A 24,396-nucleotide genomic window follows, 5' to 3' on the forward strand; every position below is an offset into this window, starting at 1 on the left:
ATGTTGGGATTGATGAAGGGAGATTTATACTTAATAGTCTCATCTTAAAATCAAAACTTGGCACTAAAGGTGATTGCGAATTGCTAGTGATGTAGTATAAATCAGGAGGCCAGCTTCTCGGCGACCCTGTCGAGAAATCATCGAATGCAACTCCTGTTTCAGGGTTTCCCCAAATAAGTGGATATGCTTTTGAGATGTTAATTTTATAGAAACCAGAATCTCTAAGCATTGCAGTGGTAACATCTGTAATACGCTTATTTAAACTCGCTCTAATTCTATCAGATGCTATTATGTAGAAGTTTGCATATGCATTGATATCTGAATAGTAGACTCTTGAAGCAGGCGAAGAAAAGCTTTGAGTTGCATCGAGAAAATCATCACGTTCTGAAAAGTCATCTAATTCTATACCATAACAGTCGCTATGATCATGGTTTGCTCGTTCACTCCGGTAGTGGTTTGCGAAGAAAATCTGAGAAAATGGCGTTTTAAGGTATTTAAATGTTTTATTGTATTGGTTCGTAACTGTACACGTATTTCCATTTGAATCGTATGGTTCATTGGAATTATAAGGATGATATTGATCAAATACAGTATTATCTATCCCCATAATACGGAATGTAAGAGCTAAAAATTTTTGATAATAATAATTATTAAATGTGGGTGTGGAAAATCCATTCTGGAAATCATCAAAATATTCTTGATCAAGGACAAGAATGCCTGTTAATGGGCGATGTGTTACCTGGTCTTGAGATGTGATTTTACTAAACATCCTATTAACATTGTTTTCATTACGAATCCTAAAAGGTCGAATAATAACAGTAATAATTAAATGAGCTCCAGACGTAATTGTCTTTTGGATATTTGGAGCAATACTTGGCACATTAGGAATATCAATTGAATCAGGAGCCTTGGGCGCCTAAATGAAAGTTTTCATGAATTTAGAAATTTCACCCAATGTTATCTTAAGATTTCTTCCTTTGTTTTCTGTGTAAGTATATGTGCCTGGGCATGTATAATCAGTGCCATTCCAATTTTTAGTTTCAAATGGAGACTGGCAAGTATAACCTGAGTTATCAAATTCCAATTGTGAATAATCAAATTCAAGTTTAAATTCTTCCCAATCAATATTATCATCAGGAAGGTCAGATCTTAAGAGAAATTCAGATAATATTGACACAAAAATTTAAGATATCAAGAACATTGTTTTATAAAATGTCACTTTTTTCATTTTATGTGAAAGTAAAGAATGCAATTTTACTGCTTTTTTATGGTATTATAAAGCCAACAATCAATGTATTAGCAAATTTAATACCAGAAATTCAGATTACTTCCCCACTTTTGGATTGCCGACCTTAAATTTGAAATTACATTTAAAATTTTAAAAGCCATTTAAATTTTACTTTTCTTACATACTACAAACCAAAATGTAATAGCACAATCCACATTTCAATTTTCCTAAAATCTCGAAATACTGAATAATTTCTAATTTTATATTCTTAGCTTAAATCTCCATAACAAACACATTCTAAAATGTTGATAGAGAATCTCAATAGAAATCATTTTGAAAACAAAATTGCAAAAATATATTTCCCTTTTAGAAGAGTCATTTTTCACATAACAAAATTAGTGTAAAGTTCGCAATGAATTCATTAATTTTAATAGATGGTCATTAGTATAATTAGGAGAATTATAATATGAATTCTTTATTTAATTGATCGTAATATCTGCAGTGTTAACCGCAATAAAAATATTTTCATCCCCTTGAATCCTGATCCTTCCTGTTGATGTTCTTGTTGATTTGTATAAGTCCAAGTGTGAGGTGCTCCAAGCTGATGGGAAATTTCATGACAAAAAATGTGCTCAAAGTAACCAAAAATCATAAAATCGTCAGTTGTAATTCCAGTGTATTTATCTCGATGAAATGGTTTTAACATCTTCAAATTTGTTGATCCTTCATTAACTCCTGAATGAACTAGATGAGCAATATCAATATCTTTATCATCAATATATTGATTGACAAATGAGGCATCCTTGGAAAATTGTCCAATTTTGTTCGGATTGTAAGCGTATTTTTTGATGTTTTCGATAGTATTCTCTAGCAATACAATGTTCAAATCGAATACCATTTCAAAACGAATAGAAACTTCTGGAAGAAAGATTAGGTTGATATAATGGACAGATGCAGCCATTTCAACAAATATGATCTTCTTCTTTTCTTCGTCGCTAAATCCACCTGTTGGAACAGCTCTTCCTACAAGCATCTTTTGTATAGTAGTGCATGTTGGAAAAGGTAGGAATCGGATAATTTTGACACTAGACATATATTCCGCAATATGTGATATCTTTGGATTATTAATTGGAGTAAAGATATCTTTTGGAATTGACTCTGCATTTATAATTGAATCGATATGCAAGTCTTCTATAATGTCTGATTGCTTTTCTTCTTTAAGTCTTCTCGTTATTACATATTTTTCTTTATAAAAGATAAAGTATTCACCGAAACGAGTAACAGGTTCAAGAGTTTGATAATGATCTATGAAATATACTTTTAGAATATTGAAGCACCAAATAATACCAATTCTGTCATCTGAATTACTTAAGGATACACCTTTGAATGAATATAACTCGTTTTTATATTTTTTCAATGTTTTCATTGAAAATAAAGGTGTCTGTTCGATTTCATATTCGGTTATTATATTAGCATGATTGGGAAGTGCAATCCTTGCTTTTGTTCCTTCATTTGCTATTGCAAAAAGTGCTCTATGAAAATCATCAATGTTCATTACATATGAAGGAACCATTTTCGTCCCACATTTCACTCCACTCCCTTCTCTCCAATATGATGGCAAACTAGATTGTAAAGTGTGTTCAAATAAGCTAAAGAACATCAAAATAAATAGATGAAATTGAATATTTCTTAATTTTTTACATATTAAAAATATCAAAAGGCAATCATGTGAATAATGCCTAGAACTTCAATGTAAAAATTTGAAAATAATGAACAAAAAACACAAACGAATACATTTTTTAGAGTTCAATTTTTTTGAACACAAATTTGAATTAAAAAAGGACGATAAACTCAAATTCAATGTGCATTCAAAAATTAAAAAGGATTAATATCAATAAGAACTAATCACTAAGATAAACAATATTTGCACAAATTTATCAAAAATAACGCAAAGTCGAACCGTCAATACTTAATTTTATATAGGGTATCTACATTACATTTCAACTATAGTTACTAAATTATTTTTAATCAAATAAATTGAATTTAAATTTTCAGTTTGCCAATTTTGTAAAAGATTTTATTTTTGATAATGATACGACACCATATCTTCTTTTCCATCCTCAATAAGCATATTTCCATGAATCAATGCGAGCAGATATTCGAAGGTACTGTTTTAGTTGGAGCAAATCAGTGCTCATCTCTAGTTATCAGATCTGATTGCACAGAAATCGGACCTGAAGCCTTTGCTGATTCAGACATAACTTCAATCGACTTCGCAAACGCAGTTCAATTAAAGAAAATCGGATTTAGATCATTTCATAATTGCAAAAATATAAAAGAATTAATTTTACCTCAAAGTCTTCAACAACTTGGAAGTAATTCATTTTCAAGATGTTCTTCATTAGAATCAATCGTTTTCCCACAGAATCTTCAATTTATTGGAATTGGCGCTTTTGCATTTTGCGAATCGATAAAATCAATTAACTTACCAACCAATCTAAGGGAAATCTCTGCACATTTATTCCTTGGATGCACAAATATTACAAAAGTGACAATCCCAGACAATTATCATTCATTATTATCTAGTTGCTTCGAAAATTGCAGTTATCTTCAGAGAATAGAGTTCCCTTCTAACCTCTATATGATTGGAGATAGAGCATTATATGGAACATGCATATGAATTTTGAAAATTCCAGAAACCGTTGAATTTATCGGTCAATTTGCATTTGCTGAAAATGTTGCATTGACATACTTGAAGCTTCCAAACAGAGTGACTGACATTAGTTATTATATTGCTTATAACTGTCCACAACTAACTACTGTTATTCTTCCAGAAAAAATCAAATCAATTGGAAGAAATTCATTTGAAAATTGTGATATAAGATCGATTTCTATTCCAAATTCTGTTGCTGAGATAGACAATTATGCATTTTCTAACAACATAAATCTAAAGAGACTAAAGTTACCAAAGACAGTTCCATTTTTCGGACAAGGAGCTTTTTATTTAAACAAAGTTTGTAATTTTGATACTACAGGTTATACAGAACAAGATAAAAATAAAATTAGAAGCCAATCAATCACACATTTTGATTCTGAAAAATGCACAAACAAATACGCTAAATTACCAAGGCCTATTCCTGAGGATTATCCAGTTTATTCTCCTTCAGAATTACCAGATAGATCAAAATTACCTTCATCATCATCTTTGCCAGACGACGACACTGAAGAAGAAGAAGAAGAGGAAAAAGAAATTGTTGATGATTCTACAAAAACAGATGATCAAACACAAATATCGCCAAATGAAAAATCAAATGAAACAAACACAACACCACCGGATGATGATTTGAATGAAAAAGGTGCTGGAAAAGCAATTGGAATCGCTTTTGGTTCAATTTTTGCAGTCGCTGCTGTTATTGCAGCAATTGTTGTCGTCGTCATTATATTTAGAAGACGTAAGAAGTTGGTCATTCAAGTTAGTGATGAAATAGATATTTCAGACGATGATCCATAAAATAATTTATAAAGTTAAGTTTTTTTCTATTCTAAAATGATTAAATTCTGTTTCATAATAAGTTTTATATTAAGGATAATGAAATTGTTAATCGGTTAAGCTGATAAAATGTGTTATCAATTTGATATAAAAAATGTTGGATTAATTAATAAGTTTTATGAATCAAAATGAAATTATCATATGTGAATTTTTTAAATTTCCCAATATAAAACTTTTTTGAATGAAAAAATAAATTATGAAGAATAATTTTTTGCATACTTGAGCATGTTACTATATTTACAAGCGACTTTTCTCTCTATTAAAACACATAATCCTTCTTATTTTAGAATATTTTGCAATTTTTTAAAATTTCGTTGAGCAATCTAAATTTATTCGTACCAGAATCTCAGTTTCTTCATGTAAACAATAAATATATGAGTAGATCTTAATCTTTTTTGAAAAATATGGAAATTATTTTTTTGAAATTTTGTATATCAATCTAAATTTATTCATACAAACAAAAAAATAATATGTGTTTCTAATAAAAATATGTTATGCAATAAGAGGTTCAACATCACTTGAATAACTTGATTTCTTCTTATTTTGTTTTGGTGTTTCTTTGTCACAGAAACAAATATAAATAGTAGAAACAAAAATAACAATAAACAATATAATTACTAACCCAAAAATAATTCCAAAAATAAGATAAATTTCGTCAGTCATGCTAGGTTCGAATTTAGATAGTGATTCATCATTGAGTTCTCCTTTATATCGATACCATGATCTTCCAACGAGAATTGCAAACGCAGGGAGATCATTTTGATTAACTCCTAAATTCTTGATGATGTTTTGGTTATTGTTGTACAAAATGTATGATAATTGCCATCTCTCAATAATATCATCTGCAATATTCTTGTATTTTTCAAATTCTGTTTCATTATTCAAAATAACTAAAACTAATTTACGATTTAGGTTGACATTCATCATTACTAGTTCGTTGCTTAAATATGGAAACACTGGATAAGAGAGTCTTGTAATGAAATTATCAAATTTAATTTGATTACATGAAATATTCATGCTATGTGTTTTAAAACCATGTCTGTAAGCTGACAATTCTGTTTTGTCATCTTTCATAAGATAAAACTTTGAATCTGTATAAACTTGTTTGATTATTGATTTCGAATAAAGTTTTGTATAATTACAAGCTTTAGAATCTGATGCTCTGAGAATAAAACTTGTTGTTTCATTTGATGTATTAGAAAATTTGTGTGTAAATTGATTGAAATCGTTTAATTTCTTGAAATGTGCGTTAATTTTAATTGATATTATTTTCTGTAAGGCTTCAGCCGACTGAGGTGTATTCAATATTTGTTGAACATCGTTACCCATATCATAGTATAAAAAGAATGGATAATATTGAACGCGATATTTTTGGCAAATTGAACTAAAAGATTGGCAGTTCACTTCTGCAGCAAGTATTTCTTCACTTTCATTAACTAAATTTGTGAATTCATTCCATTTTGGTTTGGCTCGTTGACAATGAATACAATTTGGGTGGAAAAAAAGGAAAATTACTCGCTTACTTGGATTATTATCTAATATTTGTGTTATATTTTCTGTTCCCAAATTAGCGAACTTAGATAAAGAAAGCGAAAAGAATCCGAAAAATATCAATTTCAAAAAGTTTGATTTTTAACTTGATTTTCATTCAAGATACAAGCATCTAAACTATCTCAAAATTTGAGAAATATCGCCAAATGTTTGAAAGCAAACAAATCTAATGTTTCCAATTTGGGAGAGTTCGAATTACATGTTATAGTAGTCTATGAGGTAAAAATTATCATTAGAAGCCGAGATTCTGACTTATGAGTTTATCAACTTGAAAAACAAACATATAGAATAAGTATTTATTTTAATTTAGTTTTCTCTTGAAATTTTTCAAAAATTGAAAATAACAGAATATATATTATACTTCAAATAGTTGTTCTGCAAGGTCCTCATATAATTCAATTATATTGCTTAATTTTCAATTATGCTTCACTCATGTTGCAAAAAATTGAATTAAAATTATATTGTCATCAGAGCAACATTAATTGATTTTCAAATTATCTACGTCGATTGAAGATATTCATTGGGCGAAATGGAATTGAATGAAGTTCTTTATCATGAACAATTGATAATTTTCCTTCACATGAACTTAATCTAATGAAATTTAAGTCATTAGAAAATGGATCTGTTATCATTTCTGATGCATAAACAGAATAAGAATTAGCTGAATATTTATCAACATTACATCGATATATATAAATCTGTCCTGAATATGAATAAAATAATTTTCCTTTATAATCCTTTAGATTGTTTTGGAAAAATGAATCTAAAATATCAAGTCTTTTTATATAAACATAAACTAATCCAAAACTTGAACTTGTTTGGGAGTTGTTCATATAATTACATCTTTCAATTCTTCCATCACTTCTCTCAAACTGAGTGATTATATATTGACTTGCTTCTAAGTTCTCAAAATTACAAAATGAAACATTTGTTGTTGATTCAACATACCAATAATCAAAAGATGTTGCTGTTTTTGAAATGCAGTTAGAAATGTTTGTTTTCGAAAGTGATGAAAAACCTTGGTATTGGTAAATCATTCCTCTATCTACAGAGCTATTTCCTCCATTAGAAATTGATCCTTGAAGGATTGTACTGTTGATTTTGCCATAGAAATAAGTAAATTGACCACTTGTTGATTTACTTTCAAATGAACAAAATTTATCAATAATAATGTTACTTTTACTAGAACTTAGTATATATACTGTACCTGGACCTTTGTTGAAAACGTTTTCGCAAAGTAAAAATGAAAAATCTGAAATAGATTCAAATTTGATGGCTCTTTCTTGTAAGTTTGTAAATGTGCATATGTATGTGAAGCATTTCTTATCAGTTGCTGTGATTTGCTGGCATTCACCTGTAAAAACTTGAGAAGGAGGATAAATTCCTTCATAATAATTATTCCAAATACTATTAGGATCTTCTCCATGATGAAAACATCTTCTACATGTAGAATATTTTAGTGTTAATTGAGGTATTAAATTAAATTCAAGTGATATCGTTCTAATATTGATTCTAAATATCTGTTGTATCCTATGTTTTCAGAAAAAATTTATTAGACGCAATTATTAATCATTTTAGGTCTCTTTATTTCTAAGATTATGGAATGTGAAATTTTTGAAATGTCAAAAAATGCCAAATTTTACAAAATTTTAGGAATTTTGAGAAACAATTTCTATATTCATATCAAAAGAAATCACGTATTAATGGATTGCGTGGTAGTTTAATTGAATGTGTGTTTCATTGTTATAGATAAAAACTTTGAACAATGCTAATTATTTCGTTTTTTTTTTTAAATAATATAATTTTTCAAATTTTCCCCATCTTTGCGAACTTATCCTTCTCAGGCTACCTCAAACTACCTCATACTCTGCATAATACCTCAGATCTACATTATTTTATCTATCTCAGATAACTTATGATTAAATTTTTTCTTAAATTACAGATAACACGGGATTGTTGCTCATAATGCAGCTTTCAGAAGATTCATTTTTGATTTTCTTAAAGTTGCATCAAAGACAGTCATTTACATAGTATGACTATCTTATTTTGCAATAATCACGTGTGTGTACAACAGTAACACGTGATTGTTGTTGATAATGCAACTTTGAGAAGAATCATTTGTGAAAATTTTGAATTATAGCATGGATATTCATTTTTGTAGAAAATTTGAGTAGAACATAAAACCACATGTTATGTACATAAAAGAATGACAAAATATTATTTAATAATACAAAACAAAATTTTAGTAAAAAGGAAAGAAAAGTAAGTTCATAGAACTAGTAAGAGTAATAATTCCCATGAGGTTGTTGTCGTATTTCATAGATGTAACACATGAGCCTGATGATGCTGTAAGTAATACTTTATCTGGATAGAATGCTTCAAAAATAGTAAGTGAACCAGATGAATCTGATGTGCAGACACAGTCAACAAATGAAATTGGTGAAATCCATGAACAAATCATACTGATATCACGTAAAATACGAATAGATTTATCAACTGTGCCGTTGACTGTGATGATGTAAAAATGTGTTGATGTAGCACACAAAATAAATCCAAATTCACTTGTAATATCAATACACTTAACAAAACCTTCGACATGGATTGTGTTGATGATGTTGCCGTCGAAAATAGAATAAATAGACAAAAAACTATCAGCGGTAGCTGTAACAACAATACCAAATTTGTCTGATGTCTTGATGAAAACAATTTCGTCGCAGAAAACATTAAATCGACGAATGAGTTTGTCTGATTTGTATACTTTGACAATGCCGTTAAGTGTGGCTGTTGTGATAGTCTTGTAATCGTGATCAATAAATTTGATGTCTTCTGTTTCTTTGATTTCGATGTTTTGATGTTTGTAATGAAAATGCAATGTGTGTGAATTGTCTAAGTAAACAAAACTAAAATATGATGATGTTAAAAATTTTGCTGATTCAACATCAAAAGTCTTGTCAATTGAAATGTGTTTGTTGACAAGATCTGATGTTAAAATACAAAGTTTGTTGTCTGTTGTCAAAACAACAATCTTCTGAATGTTGTTTTCAAAGAAAATCTCTGATGTAACAAAATTACAATTATTACTACTATTAGTATTGTTAATATTGTTATTATTACTATTATTATGAGAGAAAAATTGTGAAAATGATAATGATCGAAAGATTTCTAAATCTGAAAATGGTGTTGAAAATTGATCAATATTGATCTTTTCGGTAAATATCTGTGGAGGAACAATTCCTAATGTAGACATAAGTTCTTTTGCCATGTTAGTCTCGTTATCGCTGATTTTAGACCATGCATCTTCATACAAAAATGGTAAGAAAACATTGTAGCGTTCAATTGCGGATTTACCTCGTTGTGCAAAGCCAAAATTAGAATCAACCCAGTTGCAGATTTCGAGCTTCATGCCACTGGAATTCAAGACTTTTCGATTGTTGTAGACCCATTCGATATAATCATTAAATTTGTTTTCAAAGCCTTTGAATGCTTCTGGAAGTGTGAAAAACTCGGGTGTTGCTTCTCGGTCTTCGTTCGTTGTCTTGATAAGATTACAATAATTGGAAATACTTGTGAACAAGAATTCTTCATCTTCAACTTTGTTTTCATGCAAGATTTTGTTAAGACTTAAAAATGGTTCGATTCGATACAAGAAACTACCAACAAAAATGGGTGATGACATAGGAACTCCTAAATTGAATCGATCTTCACTTTTGTCTTCTAATTGGTTCTTGAAGAATTTTTGTTTATCTGGTGTTTGTGCAATGATTGGAAGTCGGAAATCGCGTTTTGTATATTGACCATCGAAATTCATTTCAAGAATAGGGAAGAAAGGATACAACTTGTAATCTGAAAATGTACGACCTGAAAACAAATTTAATTTGAGCAAAAATTCAAATGTTGAGATTTGACTACTTTGGAACTGATGAAGAAGATCTTGTTCTTTAACAAATTCTTTGTATGGAACATTTTGGATAATACATTTCTTAGAAAACTTAAAATCTTTCAATAAATTGAAGAAAACACTGTTCTTATGTGGTGAAAAATCAATAAAATACCTTTTCCCTGTTTTAAGATAAATCTCAACTCCTGTTTGAATATGCATTGGAGAACGCCAAAGAATAGCTTGAACATCGCTTGGATCGATTTTAACTTTCTTTCCATCATAATATAAAATAAGTTTCTTGTCTTCAACATAAACATAAATTTCATATTCTTTAAGAAGTTTGATTCGACGACCTTGAACAAAATTAGATGGTTCTTGAAATTCTTCATGGAAATGATCATGTGAAATGATTCGTTTCATTTGACAACAATCAAAATTATTAAGATGTTTCAATGATTTCTTCATTTCGGTTTGATCTTGAACAATGTTATTAGAAATTCGTTCATTGATTACCTTGATTTCATCATAGTATTTAAATGATGGATCGGTCAAATGATTGAGTCGACTGTTAATTTCGTTCAAAACAAAATCAAAGTTGTCAAAAAACGAATGAATAATTGAACAAATACTTTTCAGTTTATCAAAACGTTCTGAAAGAAAGCCTTGTAAAACTAAAAACTCTCGTTCTGAAACAATCTTAAGAATCAATGATTTCTTCTCAAAGTTGCCGCGTGGATATCGAGAAATCAACTGAATAACATGAAGAATTGGTGTGAAAAGTGGTGTTTTGTCTAACAAATCTAACAAAATGTTCAATATATATTGTTGACTGTTAGGAATGTTTGTGTTATCTGCTAAATGTAATCGATATGAGCAATGTAATTTATTTGGAAGATAAAATGCATTTTTGATCTGATTGAAACTTGTTAATTTTTGAAATCTGTTTGGAAGTTTACAATTCTTCCAATCGTCATGAAACTTAGAATCAAATCCAATAGATATCAATGAATCATTGTGTAATGACCGAGTCAATCGCATAAACAATGTTGAGAAACAGAATGAAATCAAAAATGGCATAGATTTGCTATCACTTTTAAGACAATCATACAAACGCTTAGTAATTAATGCTTTGATTTTAATAACTTGGAAGTTTGTTGTGATTCGCAAGACATCTAAATGTGAAAATATCCTTTCAGTAACTTCGGAATCGAAATCCGACAAAATCAAGTTAGATAAAACATCTGATGATCGTGGATGCAATGTTGGATCAACTTGTAATGCAAATAAGATAAACCAAATGTACCAATGTGAATGTGATGTGATTTCTTTACAATTATCTTTGTTTGTTGTTAAATGTTCATATTTTTCTAAAATAGATTTTTGTGTTTCTGATGAACTTCGTAATGAAACAATCAAGATAATTGGAAATGCGGATAATGGATTTAATTCGCCTTCGAATGAACAGATGTCTTCGTATTTGATGTCTTGAGGAATGTGGTATCCAAGCAAAATACTCTGTTTGTAAAGTTCCGATGGATAGAAAACTTGGATAGAATATAAAAAAATGAAAATAAATTCTTTCTGGTTTTGAAGACTAACTAAATGCATCATTTGTGTGACATCAATTGGACATTTCCTGTGATAATGAAGAAGTGTTGGTAATAAACCAAGAATTCGACTTGTCAATGTTTTGTTTTCACAGAAAATTCCATGTGAAATAAACAATTCGATCAAATCATCATTGTAAAAATTTGGTGATAATTCACTAATCAATCTATCAAAGAAGAATAAAATCATGTTCAAGTCTAATCCATTTTTAGAAATGTTTTGTTTCTTCATTTCTATCGATTTGTCACTTGACTGTGAAATCCTTTTAGTCTTTTCATTCAACTGGAAATTATCATTTTTATTTGTCACTTTTTGTACATTATTTTCATTGTTGTTTGAATCCTTTTCATTTTGAAGATTTTCACTTTCTGTTACTTTTTCACTTAAAGATTTTTGATCAAGATCACTTTTATTATCTTGATTTTCGGAAATTTCTATCACTTTTTCTTCTAAATTAGATTTTTCATTTTGAATTATTTTGTTTTCATCTAAAATATTTTGATGATTTGTCACTTTTTGATCTAAATTATTATCATTTTGAGAATTTTTGTTTTCTAAAATATTTTGTTTTTCTGTCACTTTTTGATCATTTGTCACTTTTTCATTTTGAAGATTATTATTTTTATCAAATTCTATTTCTTTCATTTCATTATACATTTCATTTGGATTCTCATAATCGTTGTTTTCTTCTTTTATTTCTTTCACTTTTGTTTTCTTTTCATCAGGTAAAAAGAAATATTTCCTGTAAACAGACAAAATCTTATTATAAAAATCAATATTCAATATTTTGTCATTTTCTCTAATTATCTCTATCAATGCAGTAGACCAATGACTCAGCACTTTCTGTATTGTCGAAGGTGGACTTTTTGCCCATAATTCGCCATTCATCAAAATTTTGTTTACAAAAACCGCCAATTCATCATTAGTCGTAAACAAATCAATCAAATTATAAAATCTTCTATACAACTGGTAAGTCAGTATTTCTGACGGTGACTTTGCCAAATAAAATGGAATTTCGTCAATTACTGTCAAAATTTGTTTTCCAAAACAATAAAAAATGAAATCAACCAAAACACAAGAATAATCCTTTGGTGAATTCTCAAGTTTTCCAAATACAGGGACAAAAGAAATCATTGGTATATAATTACTGAAAATATCATTAATGTTTGGCATGATTTTATGTACATTTTGTAAACCAAACAATTCTTGGATTTGAACAGATGTTTTTTGTTTTTTATCTGTTGGATTTTTTTCTTTTATATTGAAAGAAAACAAAACAGGAACATTAGGTAAAACAAAGTCCAATGAATTCAAAGCAACAGTATCTGATTCTTCACTTGAAATAACTTTGGAATAACAATTAACAGCAGATATTTGATAAGAACAAATTAATTTTTCAGTGTCAATTTGATTAATTTCACAATTATTTCCGAAATTTATTGAAAATAAATCATCTTGATCTAAACAACTATCTATTGTTGATGACTGTGGTTTGTTCTGATTCAATCTTGCAGTAATTCGAACATTCTTTTTATCAGGAACTCTTCTAAAAACAATTGCAATGCAATTCCAATTTGAATTGTCAAGTTCCGCTATTTGTAGTTCAGCAGATTTTTCTCCTAAATTAATTTCAAAATAAACATGACTTTGTCTAATAGAAATTTCGAAAAAGTGACGTCCATCTGAATAATTTCCTCTCAAAATTGACAGTTTTTTGTTTAACGGATTTGCCAACGCTTGATCCACTTTTATCCAAAAAGAAATAGTGTTTTCTGTGAAGAAATTTTTCTTGTTCAGATTGGATACACTCCAAAAAGTCTTGTTCATGGCAATTGGATACAAAATTGAAGGTAAATTTTGGATAGTTTTGATTGTCAAGAAAAATTGACTCAAAAATTGAAAAACTAATGGGTTAAACTTACCATCTTTCGGGTTCATGATATTTAATATCCTTTGTGCAACAATTGTAGATGATTTAATCGAAATAAGTTTGTTGAACAAAGGCATAATCATGTTAATTATCTCTGATTCATCGGAAAAGTTGTCAATTTCGCATCCTCTGAAGAAGAATGAGTTTGGAAAGTTCGATACCATGTCACAAAGTATCAAATCTACCTCTCCTTTGTGGATCATCAATAGATTATACGATGAATAATTAATAAGATCGTTTAAGAGCTTGAAAAGCTCCTTAAAATGCTTCCCACATGAATAGACAGAGAACATTAAGGTCAAAACTGACGGTTTTCGGATCAATGACAAAAAATTTTGATGAACAGATTGAGATGCTGAAAGAAAACAGAGTAATTTCTGTTTAATAGCATCAGATAACTCAGGTCCTTCCAATTGGCGTATGATTTTTGACACTTTTGTTGTAGTAATTAAATCATATTCGAAATCCAAGTGGTAAAGGAACATTTGAAGGGACAACTGCATGATTTGTGTCAAGAAGCTTTGACTTGGAAACGCTTCAGTGTATTCTATTGCGTTTTTAAGAACATTTTCGCAATATAATGCCAAAGATGTGTTTAAAGGAATAGAATCACCAACAGAAGCCAATAATCTTGAAGCCAATGATGAAGTATAAGATGTACTTGTATTATACTTTAACGTTTTCAACGCATTTGCTACGAAATCTGTTGTTTGTTCAATTTCAGAGCTGGCCACTTGAAAAACCGATCGGAGCTTCTCAAAAACTAGATCCGAAAAGTGTGGCTCGAAAAATGCTGTTAAAAAGCAAGTTGAAAAGTATTTTGAGGAATAACTTGCTTCTGTTATTGCCGGGCTATTCATTATAGAGTATATCAATACGAAAATGGAAGATCTTGCCTTGATAGCGATTTCTCTGTAATCTTCCGAAATTTCGTAAATTTTTCTTAATTTGTGTTCAACTTCGATGAATAATGTGAAATGGCGGTCTTCAAAGACTACACCATTCTTTATCATCGATTGTATCCTCAAACAAAGCTCTGAAAAAAGAAATTGATGATTAACATGTTTTTCCAAGACTTTTGGAAGCATCGTAGGCATCTTTGCAACAACTGTTTGCAATGCAAGTTGTCTGATGAACGCAATGTACTCGTAATCCTTTGGAGGACAAAACATATGAATCGAAGGGTCAAAAATTCGATAGTTTATGATCGCATCGAAGATACCGGTCGAAAAACCTTTTGATTCTTGCAAAAGAAGGAGAAAACAAAGATATGGTTGTACATCATCGTTCAAAAATCCATATTTGCTCATATTTGAGAAGAAAATGTCCGTTAAATAGGATTTTGCGGACTGGAAGACCATTTGAACAAGTTTGATCTTTTCATAAAAGTTTTCATTGAAAATTGAAGAATAATTTAAACAAGAATTGATTCCAGGGACTTTTGTATCGAATATGGACTGATATTCTACATTGTGCTGGAAATCTGTGGATGAATATGATGGTTTCTCAGTAAATTCTGAAAATTCTAAATTTGTTGATTCAGGAATTTTAAATTTTCCTGGGTTACTGTTCGACACATCTTGTATACTTGATACTAATGATAAAAATAGAGCTGATAAGCACTCATTTTGCTTTCTATATGTGATTTCTGAAAAACATTTGTAAATTGAGATTTCAAATAGGTTTAATCTGTTCTGTACTATCTGACATACAACTGTATCATCGTATGTATAGCTTTTTTGATTGTAAATGTGAATTATATCTGAAATTTTTTCTAAAATGTGCTCTGCGTATGAATTTGACTTGCTATTGTAGAACTTTTGGCATAACTTGCATAAACATGAAAAGAATTTGTCGTTGTCTTCTGATAATTTGGAAAGCTTTTCAACTATTTTCGTAATAATTTCTCTATTCGAGGTTTCTTTCAAATGATCTATCATATTTTCTATTACAAATAATAGTAAGGTCTGTGCATCTGATTTTTTCGAAGATTCATCAAATAAAATTAAACTTTGATAAATTTCATTGAATTTTGCAAGGTCAGAGTCTGAAAATATGTATGCAAATGAGTTCTTGACAATAACAGGAAATGATAAATCAATAAATTTTTGCTCTGTGCCAAAAGAATTTCGAAATATTTGTAATTCTGAATCAGAAAAAGTGAATTTTGATTTTAAAGGTGTATCATTGATGGAAATATACGTTTTGGATGGCAAACTATCAATGAAAGATTTGATTTCAGAAGATGATAAAAGCGGAAGTTGCCAATTTGAAGCGTATTTCAGAAATGAATCATCATCAGTCTCTGGAGTATATTCGTGCTCAAAGATTGATAGAAGATTCTTCACTTGATGCCGAAATTCTTTTAAAAACAAGCACATTGATGTAATTGTCAAAACCTTATTTCGATAAGATTCGAAATCATAAATTTTGCATTTCGTTTGAACTAGAGTATAAAATATATTCTTAAGATTTGAACCGCAATTGAAATTTTCAAAAGTGACAACTTTTTTGGTTTACGACTTTGATTATTCCTGCTCTCATGAAATATAATTTAGCCGGATAATTATAGAGCATCTTATTATAAAATACCTAATTTGATAATATATCATCAATAGTGAGTTAATCTCATAGATTAGATCATATTGTTGCAATAAGCTAGCAAACAATGTGCATTTGCATAAATTAGTGAAATTTTGAATAATGTATGAGCGTTCACATATTTGTTTGCCTTCGCCAGCTTAATATTCGCCATTTAACATAGCAATATTTTCCATCCTTAAAATTAAGTAACCACATATCAAAATCTCCATAATTGATAGGTAGAAGTCATTGTTATGTAGTTTTAATGATAACAGCAAAAAAATTATTGAAAAATTATCTAATTTTTCCTCATTGGACATCATGAATATGAAACTTTATAGACGAGAATATATTTTGTATCTTCCTTAATAAATATTGGCAATATAAAAAACTAGATAATATATTGGATGAATAATTTCTTAAAAAGGATAGTATAATGTCATTGATAAGTGCTAAAACAACTGTTTACTAGTTTAGCTTGAAATTAATTCACGACGATCTTGGCAGACGACGCAATGCATGCAGCATGTTGTGATTAAGCAGTCTGCAACGTTAGAGCCCTCTTCACCTCTCTTTTTGAGAACGGACTTGCGAACCCAGTAAGGGTGGACAATCATGAAGTAATGGCAAAGTGTGCATTCTTCATCACGAACCTTGGCCCAGTTCTCTGCGTTAGCCCATGGAATGCAGATGCATGTTAAGAGGCATCCAACAATGTCCTTAAAGCATCCAAAAAGGCCGCCTTCGTAATCGTGCATTTATGGAACTGAATCTTTTCAATTGAAAATTGAAAAAGCAAGAAAATTGAGAACTCTGGTTGAACTCATATGGAAATTTGTACTACTTATTAATTCTTTTTATACATGGCACGGCGGGCGCAAAAAGTGACAAAATAGAATACCTATGGTGGCAAGACAAAGGAAACATTTTTGTAAGGCAAACATTATATCAAATACCTTTACTTTGTAATAAGAAATATAATTATCACGAAATTACAAATAAATATTGTTTAATATAATTAATAGCAAAATTCTTTTTTATTATTTCCCTTAAGACCTTACTTATTAAGTATACGTATAACAAGCTTGTATTGCATGTATTAGTTAATAGAACAAAAGAAAATGAGCTCAAATGAAAAAAATTTTCATGCTATTTTGGAAATATGCATATTCGAAGTATGAGAGTTGTAAACACTGAGAATTTTAAGCTTTGGTTGATGATAGTCTTTAATTTTTCTTGAAGTAGTAAATTATTTGATATGAAAATTTAATGGCCAGCATAATCAATCGTGCGTTTCGTTTCTTGATTGAGAAACGATGATTGTGTGCTAATGAATTATTGCGTCTGACAGGTTATGATTATGGATACCTGAAATTAAGCTTTTATGGGAAACATCACCGAGCGCCATTTGGCGCCCCTAATGCTGTTTCTATCGGTATGATTAAGGAGCTTTCTTATGCACTTTCATCACTTGAACTTGAACGCTACAAGATATATGCCCCCCCTCCCAATGGGAGATGTGAGCAAAAATTGAAATGTTTACATTGATTTTTGAATACTTTACAAGCGCCCCTCCCAGTGGGCGCGGGCGCAAGTGATCCGGTCAAAAAAAATCATAAAAATATTCAAAATTGCGATTTTAATAGATGTTTAAGAAGTAAATTTATTAATAACGATATTTCATAGTACAAAATGTGTTCAACCTCTTCGTAAATCATTCAAAAAAATCAAAAGAATTTCCAAAATTTAGGGTTGTTAGATTCCCGACGATAGGTGTCTTGGAAGATTTGCCTGGTGTCATCATAGTGTCTTTAAATCAAAAATTTTATTTTGGAGTTAGTTTTATTGATTTTTCAATAAAAAACATTTCTAAAATAAGAAAATAAAACGATAAAATATTTATATTTTAAATAAGGATCTTATATATTTAAAATAAATATCATTTTATTTTTTTCATTGGTGTCTGTCAAACCATAATACACTATTCAAAAATTCAATGTGTCTTGCGGTTTCAAAAGACACCTTCAAATTGAACGATAGCACAGACACTAATGAATTTTACCCATTTTATTTAGTTTTTACCCTTTTTATTTTTAAGAATTAATGACTGAAACAGCCGTTTTGCTATGACCTTAATCACTTTTATTTATTATTTTAAATATTATTTAATTTTATTATTTGAATAGGCCAACTTATATTTGAAAAGCTCAATTTGAGACCACTTAATACATTGAAATATCATAAATATTGAAATATTAAAAAGTGTATTTCAAAATATTGAAATTATAAAAATTTATAATACTGAAATTGAGACAAATTAATAAATTCAATGTGTTTTTTTTTGAAATAACTCTCAAATATTATTTTTTTGTTTATTTAATGATGAATAAATATGATTGCTTTAGTCAATCATAAAAACTAATTTAAGTTTAAAATAATGAAAGGATAATTTGATCGTTTTTTAAAATACAATTATTTTTGATGATTTGCAAGAATCTTTGAAAAGAATATAATATAGGTTCTATTTTTGTAAAATTTATCCAAATCATGTATTACATAAATTACGATTAAAACGATGAAAGAACCAAAAAGTGTGTTTTGTGTTTTGTTGTTGCGTGTTGGATGCGGGATCCTGTTATTTCAGAAATCGACAAAAATTTGGAAATTTAATTTCCGAAATCGAAATTATATTAATGTTTTTAATATTCTTATATCAAAAGGATTAGAGTTCATTAAGAGAAAAACAATTCTTCTTCTTCAATCTATTGGCGCATTTATTTCTACACGCCAATAAGGAAGGGAAAATTATAAGACACCATGGTGTCTTCAAAACGCTAATTTTTGATATTTTTAACAACCCTACCAAAATTCAATTTTTTTAGTAAAATTTATATTTTTTTCTATCGTCTCCTCCCCACCAGTGGGAGCCACCGGAGGCGCGGGCGGCGCCGCTGGCGCCAAAAAAGTAGCGCCCATCGTGCCATGTATAATTCTTTTTATTATTTGATGACAAAATTTTCAATTACCAAAAGTGTAAAAGTCATAAATTGCAGTGTCTATATTGCGCATTTAATTTTGTAACTGATTTTATTTTCCTAAATTAAAAAAAAAAAAAAAAAGGTAGTGGGGCTTCCAGGCACTTCGTGCCTTCTAGCCCTGAGGATGAATGAGTATAATGAAGTTTTTTTTTTCTTGGGGGATGGCTTCCAGGCACTTCGTGCCTTCTAGCCCCCGAAGATGTTTAGTATAAATGAAGTTTTTATTCGGAGGGCTTCCAGGCGCGTTACGCCCTGAAGATGTTTAGTATAAATGAAGTTTTTATTCGGAAAATTGTTAGTCTTCTTGGTCGAAAACATTATATAATGTTTCACTTTTCACAAATTATATATGTTTTCATGTTTTGTCAAGATTTCATCGTAAATGTTTTGTCAAGACTTCTTCGTAAATGTTTTGTCAAGACTTCTTCGTAAATGTTTTGTCAAGACTTCTTCGTAAATGTTTTGTCAAGACTTCTTCGTAAATGTTTTGTCAAGACTTCTTCGTAAATGTTTTGTCAAGACTTCTTCGTAAATGTTTTGTCAAGACTTCTTCGTAAATGTTTTGTCAAGACTTCTTCGTAAAATCAGACAAAAATAATGTTTAGGGTAGAAGGTTAGATATAACCTCTTTCTAACCTTTTCTACCCTCTTGAATTTGTCAAAGATTTCTTCGTCATAGGCACGGAGATAGGACGGTTATTTTACAAAAAATACAACACTTTGACCGAGTAGTTTTTGTGCTGAACAAAAGTGTCATATAAACATCTGTCAAAAACCGTTTTTTACTTCACTTAAATGCCACGTAAGCTACGTAAGAATATACGTAAGAGGAAGAGAGCATTGAAACATCCAATAGTAAAACTAACACCACACAACAGTTGCAACAACAAATGCTGAATGACCCCACTATGTTGCAACAAATGTCAAGCAACCCTATGCTTTTAAACCGAGTTATTGGTGCACAGAGTGGAGTTTAAGAGCGGCACTTTTAGCGAAAATGGCAGGCTATGTGGAGCTGCAGACGGAACAGCTTATAACCCTCAAAGTCAAATGAATTTGAGTTCACTCAAAAATCATAACAGATGTCAAAAAGTCAAACATAGACATACAGAAACAAATAAGTGAAAACGAAAAGAAACTAGAATATGACAGACACACAAAGAAACTCAATGAGTTAAACGTAGAGAAAAGAAGAAAGAAGAACAACTGAAAGAACTAAGTACAGAGGAATATGCGAAAAAAGTGTCAGAAAAAGCAGCAGAAGTAGCAAAAATGGAACAAGATGTTTATAATTTGAAAAACCATACTACTCAATATAAAGTACTGAAAGATGAAGAGATAAAACAAAAAGCCCTGAAGACATATTGATAGCGATGAGTATAAAAAAGAAGTTGAAGCAAATGTAAAGGCAGAAAAACTTTTACAGTTGAAAACCAAACCGTACAGTATGAAAACTTAGCACAAGAAAGTAAAAATAACGACGCAGCCATGCAAAGGCAATGAAAAGCGCAGAATATATAAAAGCTAATAATGACTGGTTAGATGCCCAAGCCAACGCCAAAGCAGCCCAACTTATAGGTCAATAAGGACAAAAATACAAGCGGATGAAGACAGTTCAAATGAAGCTTTAATGAATGCTGACTTTAAGAACGCCTTCGAAGCTCTTCATAGTAAGGTGAAACTAGTGAACGACTTCTCATCTGGAAAGAAACTGAAGTCTGAAGGTTTCGACAACGAGTTAAGAGAAGTAGCACAAAATATGACGAAAATAACAGATGCAGCAACGAGACAGGCAGTTCAAAGTGCCTATGACGCCGTTAGAGCAACTGTTGTGGAAAGTCAAGAAAAAGAGTTACAACAGACCAAAACAGACCTAGTAAATGCTTTCTTAAGAACGAAAAGTCAGGTAGGACATTATGCTGCAGATGGAACATATGTGCCAGCTGGTGGAACTTATATACCACCAAACCCTCCAAGAGAAGCACCTGCACCAGGACTACCTAAAACATTTGCATCGTCACATGGACACAGACACAGGCATGCAACAAAACCAACACAACAACCAACAGTTCAAAATCCAGCACCACAACAACAACCAAAACCAACAGTTCAAAACCCTGCACAGCAACCAACAGTTCAAAATCCAGCACCTGCACCACAACCAAAACCAGCACAACAACCACAAACAGAGCAAGGACATAAAAGAAGTAGAGAACAAGGAAACCAAGAATTCTTAAAAATGCTTAAAGAAGAGTGTGGTTTCCCAGATACTGTTGACTTTAGTGACAGATATAAAGAAGCTATTAGAAAGTTCAAGGAAGGAAATACTGACCCGAACCTATTTAGCTTTATGGTTCAGCACCAAATGGGATATAATTTCAAACCTGGAAAATACAAGCTCGCTAAGGGATATGATTTAATAGCATATCATCCAAATGACATGGATGAATTTACTCCAAGATATTTGGTGTCAGAGATAAATGATAATTCAATTTCTTCATGAAACGCGTAAAAAATAGAGACGGAACGAAAGAAGAAAGGGTTTAATGCGGATGGCTTAAATAGGGAACTTGTTAAAAACGGTCTCGGAATATATGAAATGCCACCAGATGAGGTACAAGAAACTCCACAGGAAGAAGTTCAGATACAACCAGACATGGAAGAAATAGTTCAGCAACAACAGCTAGAAGAGCCTGAAGGAAACGAACAAGTCCCTCCTTTGGAAACTAACTTCACAGAACTAGATGAAGATTTGGAACAGCCGAAAAATCTTGACCCTCAACAAGAGTATGCGGAGAATATGTATTTCCAAGAGTCTAAAAAAAATTCGGCTGACTAAGTAGAAGAATATCGAAAAATGTTTGCCGACATACAAAAGACTCCAACATCAGATGAAAATATCCAGCATAGAATGGAAGAACTGAAAAAAAAATGTACACAAATACAACAACCCTTTTTACTTACGAGCATTTAACGTTCATCTTCGATGAACTCGGTGAAAATAAAAGTTAAATTTCAAGAAAACATATAGAAATGAAACATTGTTTAAAGTTCATTCAGAACCTAACCAAGATGGAAACAAACCTACTTTGTTTTCTGCAGACGATGGAACTACAATGAGATGGGTCATAAAGCTAATCCGGATAGGTGGTTCATAAACTTACAACCACAATTCCAAGAAGTTGTAGACGCAATGGAAGTCAATGTGAACCAAATATAGCGGTATTTTCAGCGCGGCTTTAATGCCATTGAAGATATGAAAGATGCAGATTTTTTGGACCAGTATGAAATGAACATGGCTGATGGAAATATAACACTACGTTCTAGAACATTTATCTCAAAGAACTACACAGAACCATAAAGATGGTATATTTGGTGAAGAGTTTAGAAAGAAAGTTAGGGAGAGAGAAGGAAGAGAACCTATTGTACATGACCTTGCAAATGAAAGTTTACAAAATGTCATAAAAATTACTTTGCAGACAATGAACTGAGAAGGGATGAATATTTAAGAAAACTCAAATGGACAGTACCAAATGAAATGTTAGTATTGAAAAACATGTTTCTTGACAAAATAAAACCAACTACAGAAATAAACGACGCAAGACTGAAAGATTGGTAAAGCTTTCCCATTCACAAAAGATATAGTTGGTAACATGGAAAGAAAACCAGAATGGCTACAAAAACATATATTTGGAAACGAGCTTATTCCATATGGACAGGCACTGTTTGAAGAGCTTGAACCGAAAATCAGGAAAGAGTCATGCAAACAATACGCAAAGACTCAAATACAAACTATGACAAACTCTTTCTAGGATATTGGTTACCTGAGATGGGCGACCAGAGCCCAAAGGCAAAAGACATGGGAAATTACAACATACTAGGTGACATGAGGCAAAGATGCAACACTTCAAGCAGAGGGCAAGTTACCAAAGCGACACCAAAGAAGAAGAGTAGAACAAAGTGAAAGTAGTGAAGAAGTAACTTCATCTAGTGAAAGTAGTGGCAATGAAGGAAAAAGAAGAGTAAAAACTCAGTCAGGAAGAAAGTAAAGCTTGGTCCACGTGGTTCTATTATGACACATAAACCCAACTATTCTATATTTTTACCCATATGAAATGTACGCCGCTCAGAATATAACGCCAACAGTTTTGGATGCCATGAATGAAATGTTTCCGAATGTATAACGAATGCGACAATGCCATTAGAAGGTCAGAAATAGTTCCTGGAACTTACGAATATACAACTGCTGTTTCTTATGGAAACGTAGGTGAGTTTGGAGATTCTTCAACAACAGTAGATATTGCTTGCGACAGTTTCATATAATTTCTATTGACAACTCATTCTTATACGTGGAACAAGACATTGAAATAAAACCTTCTGCCAAGTTGTCTGACAAGAAAGGTTGCAATGGAATTTTCTATGTCGGATACCAATATGCTCCAGAAGTTTTCATGGGATATAAGATATATTCTAACTCTGACTTAGTTCAAAACGTAACATGGGCAACTATGAATGGTTCGCTTTGAGAAACTCAGTACAAACACAAGCGAGAGAACAAACAGACCAGTATGCAACTATTGAGAAAATAAGAAGATTGACCCTAACGTTCCAGGAGTTTATGTTAACCTTTCTGGACAAAATGCAGCAGCAGTAACCAAAGTAAAATTGAAACTTAGAGTTCCTTTGTCATCTTCCTCATCTTCAGGTTTTTAAGATACTTGCCAACTGGGCAGGAAAAATTTCTATCGAACTTACTCCAAGCAAAAATAACTTAGTCATTGCACCAACACAAGACCCATTCACTCTTACAGAAGTAGTGGGAACAAATAAAATGTCATTCGCCGACTTTTGCAAAAACAAAGTTGACTAGACTTTGGTTTCTCAACCTCAACACTGAAGTAAACTATTATTTCAATGCTGCTGGAGATCTTGGACCCAGTTAAGTTCACATGCGAAAAGTTTGAATGCAAGAGAATAGAAAGCAGACTTGCAGTCTATATGTTGGACCCAGATATTCAAATGCTTTAG

The 24,396-nt window shown here is 30.9% G+C and overlaps 6 protein-coding genes across 6 annotated transcripts, besides 1 other annotated feature; 2 read left to right on the top strand and 4 right to left on the bottom strand.

The window, feature by feature from the left end:
* Positions 1–1,703: 1,703 nt before the first annotated feature.
* On the bottom strand, positions 1,704–2,783 carry TVAGG3_0734690 (Metallo-peptidase family M12B Reprolysin-like family; the record flags this gene model as incomplete). The annotated part of the gene is made up of 1 exon (XM_001327675.1): positions 1,704–2,783. One exon carries the CDS (start codon positions 2,781–2,783, stop codon positions 1,704–1,706), a length of 1,080 nt encoding a protein of 359 aa, XP_001327710.1.
* A 433-nt stretch (positions 2,784–3,216) lies between these two features.
* On the top strand, positions 3,217–4,764 carry TVAGG3_0734700 (ribonuclease inhibitor domain-containing protein; the record flags this gene model as incomplete). The annotated part of the gene is made up of 1 exon (XM_001327676.1): positions 3,366–3,908. The coding sequence occupies one exon, from the start codon at positions 3,366–3,368 to the stop codon at positions 3,906–3,908; it is 543 nt and encodes a 180-aa protein (XP_001327711.1).
* A 488-nt stretch (positions 4,765–5,252) lies between these two features.
* On the bottom strand, positions 5,253–8,093 carry TVAGG3_0734710 (glutaredoxin domain-containing protein; the record flags this gene model as incomplete). The annotated part of the gene is made up of 1 exon (XM_001327677.1): positions 5,271–6,107. One exon carries the CDS (start codon positions 6,105–6,107, stop codon positions 5,271–5,273), a length of 837 nt encoding a protein of 278 aa, XP_001327712.1.
* A 478-nt stretch (positions 8,094–8,571) lies between these two features.
* Positions 8,572–15,687, bottom strand: TVAGG3_0734720 (platelet formation protein family; the record flags this gene model as incomplete). The annotated part of the gene is made up of 1 exon (XM_001327678.1): positions 8,572–15,687. The coding sequence occupies one exon, from the start codon at positions 15,685–15,687 to the stop codon at positions 8,572–8,574; it is 7,116 nt and encodes a 2,371-aa protein (XP_001327713.1).
* A 948-nt stretch (positions 15,688–16,635) lies between these two features.
* On the bottom strand, positions 16,636–18,185 carry TVAGG3_0734730 (uncharacterized protein; the record flags this gene model as incomplete). The annotated part of the gene is made up of 1 exon (XM_001327679.2): positions 16,804–17,088. The coding sequence occupies one exon, from the start codon at positions 17,086–17,088 to the stop codon at positions 16,804–16,806; it is 285 nt and encodes a 94-aa protein (XP_001327714.1).
* Positions 18,186–21,293: 3,108 nt separating this feature from the next.
* Positions 21,294–21,605, top strand: TVAGG3_0734740 (protein of unknown function, DUF4106 family; the record flags this gene model as incomplete). The annotated part of the gene is made up of 1 exon (XM_051244663.1): positions 21,294–21,605. One exon carries the CDS (start codon positions 21,294–21,296, stop codon positions 21,603–21,605), a length of 312 nt encoding a protein of 103 aa, XP_051091250.1.
* Positions 21,606–22,427: 822 nt separating this feature from the next.
* Positions 22,428–24,396: part of a mobile genetic element that runs on past the window's edge.

Source organism: Trichomonas vaginalis, chromosome III (genome assembly GCF_026262505.1).
Source record: "Trichomonas vaginalis G3 chromosome III, whole genome shotgun sequence".
Taxonomy (NCBI): domain Eukaryota; phylum Parabasalia; order Trichomonadida; family Trichomonadidae; genus Trichomonas; species Trichomonas vaginalis.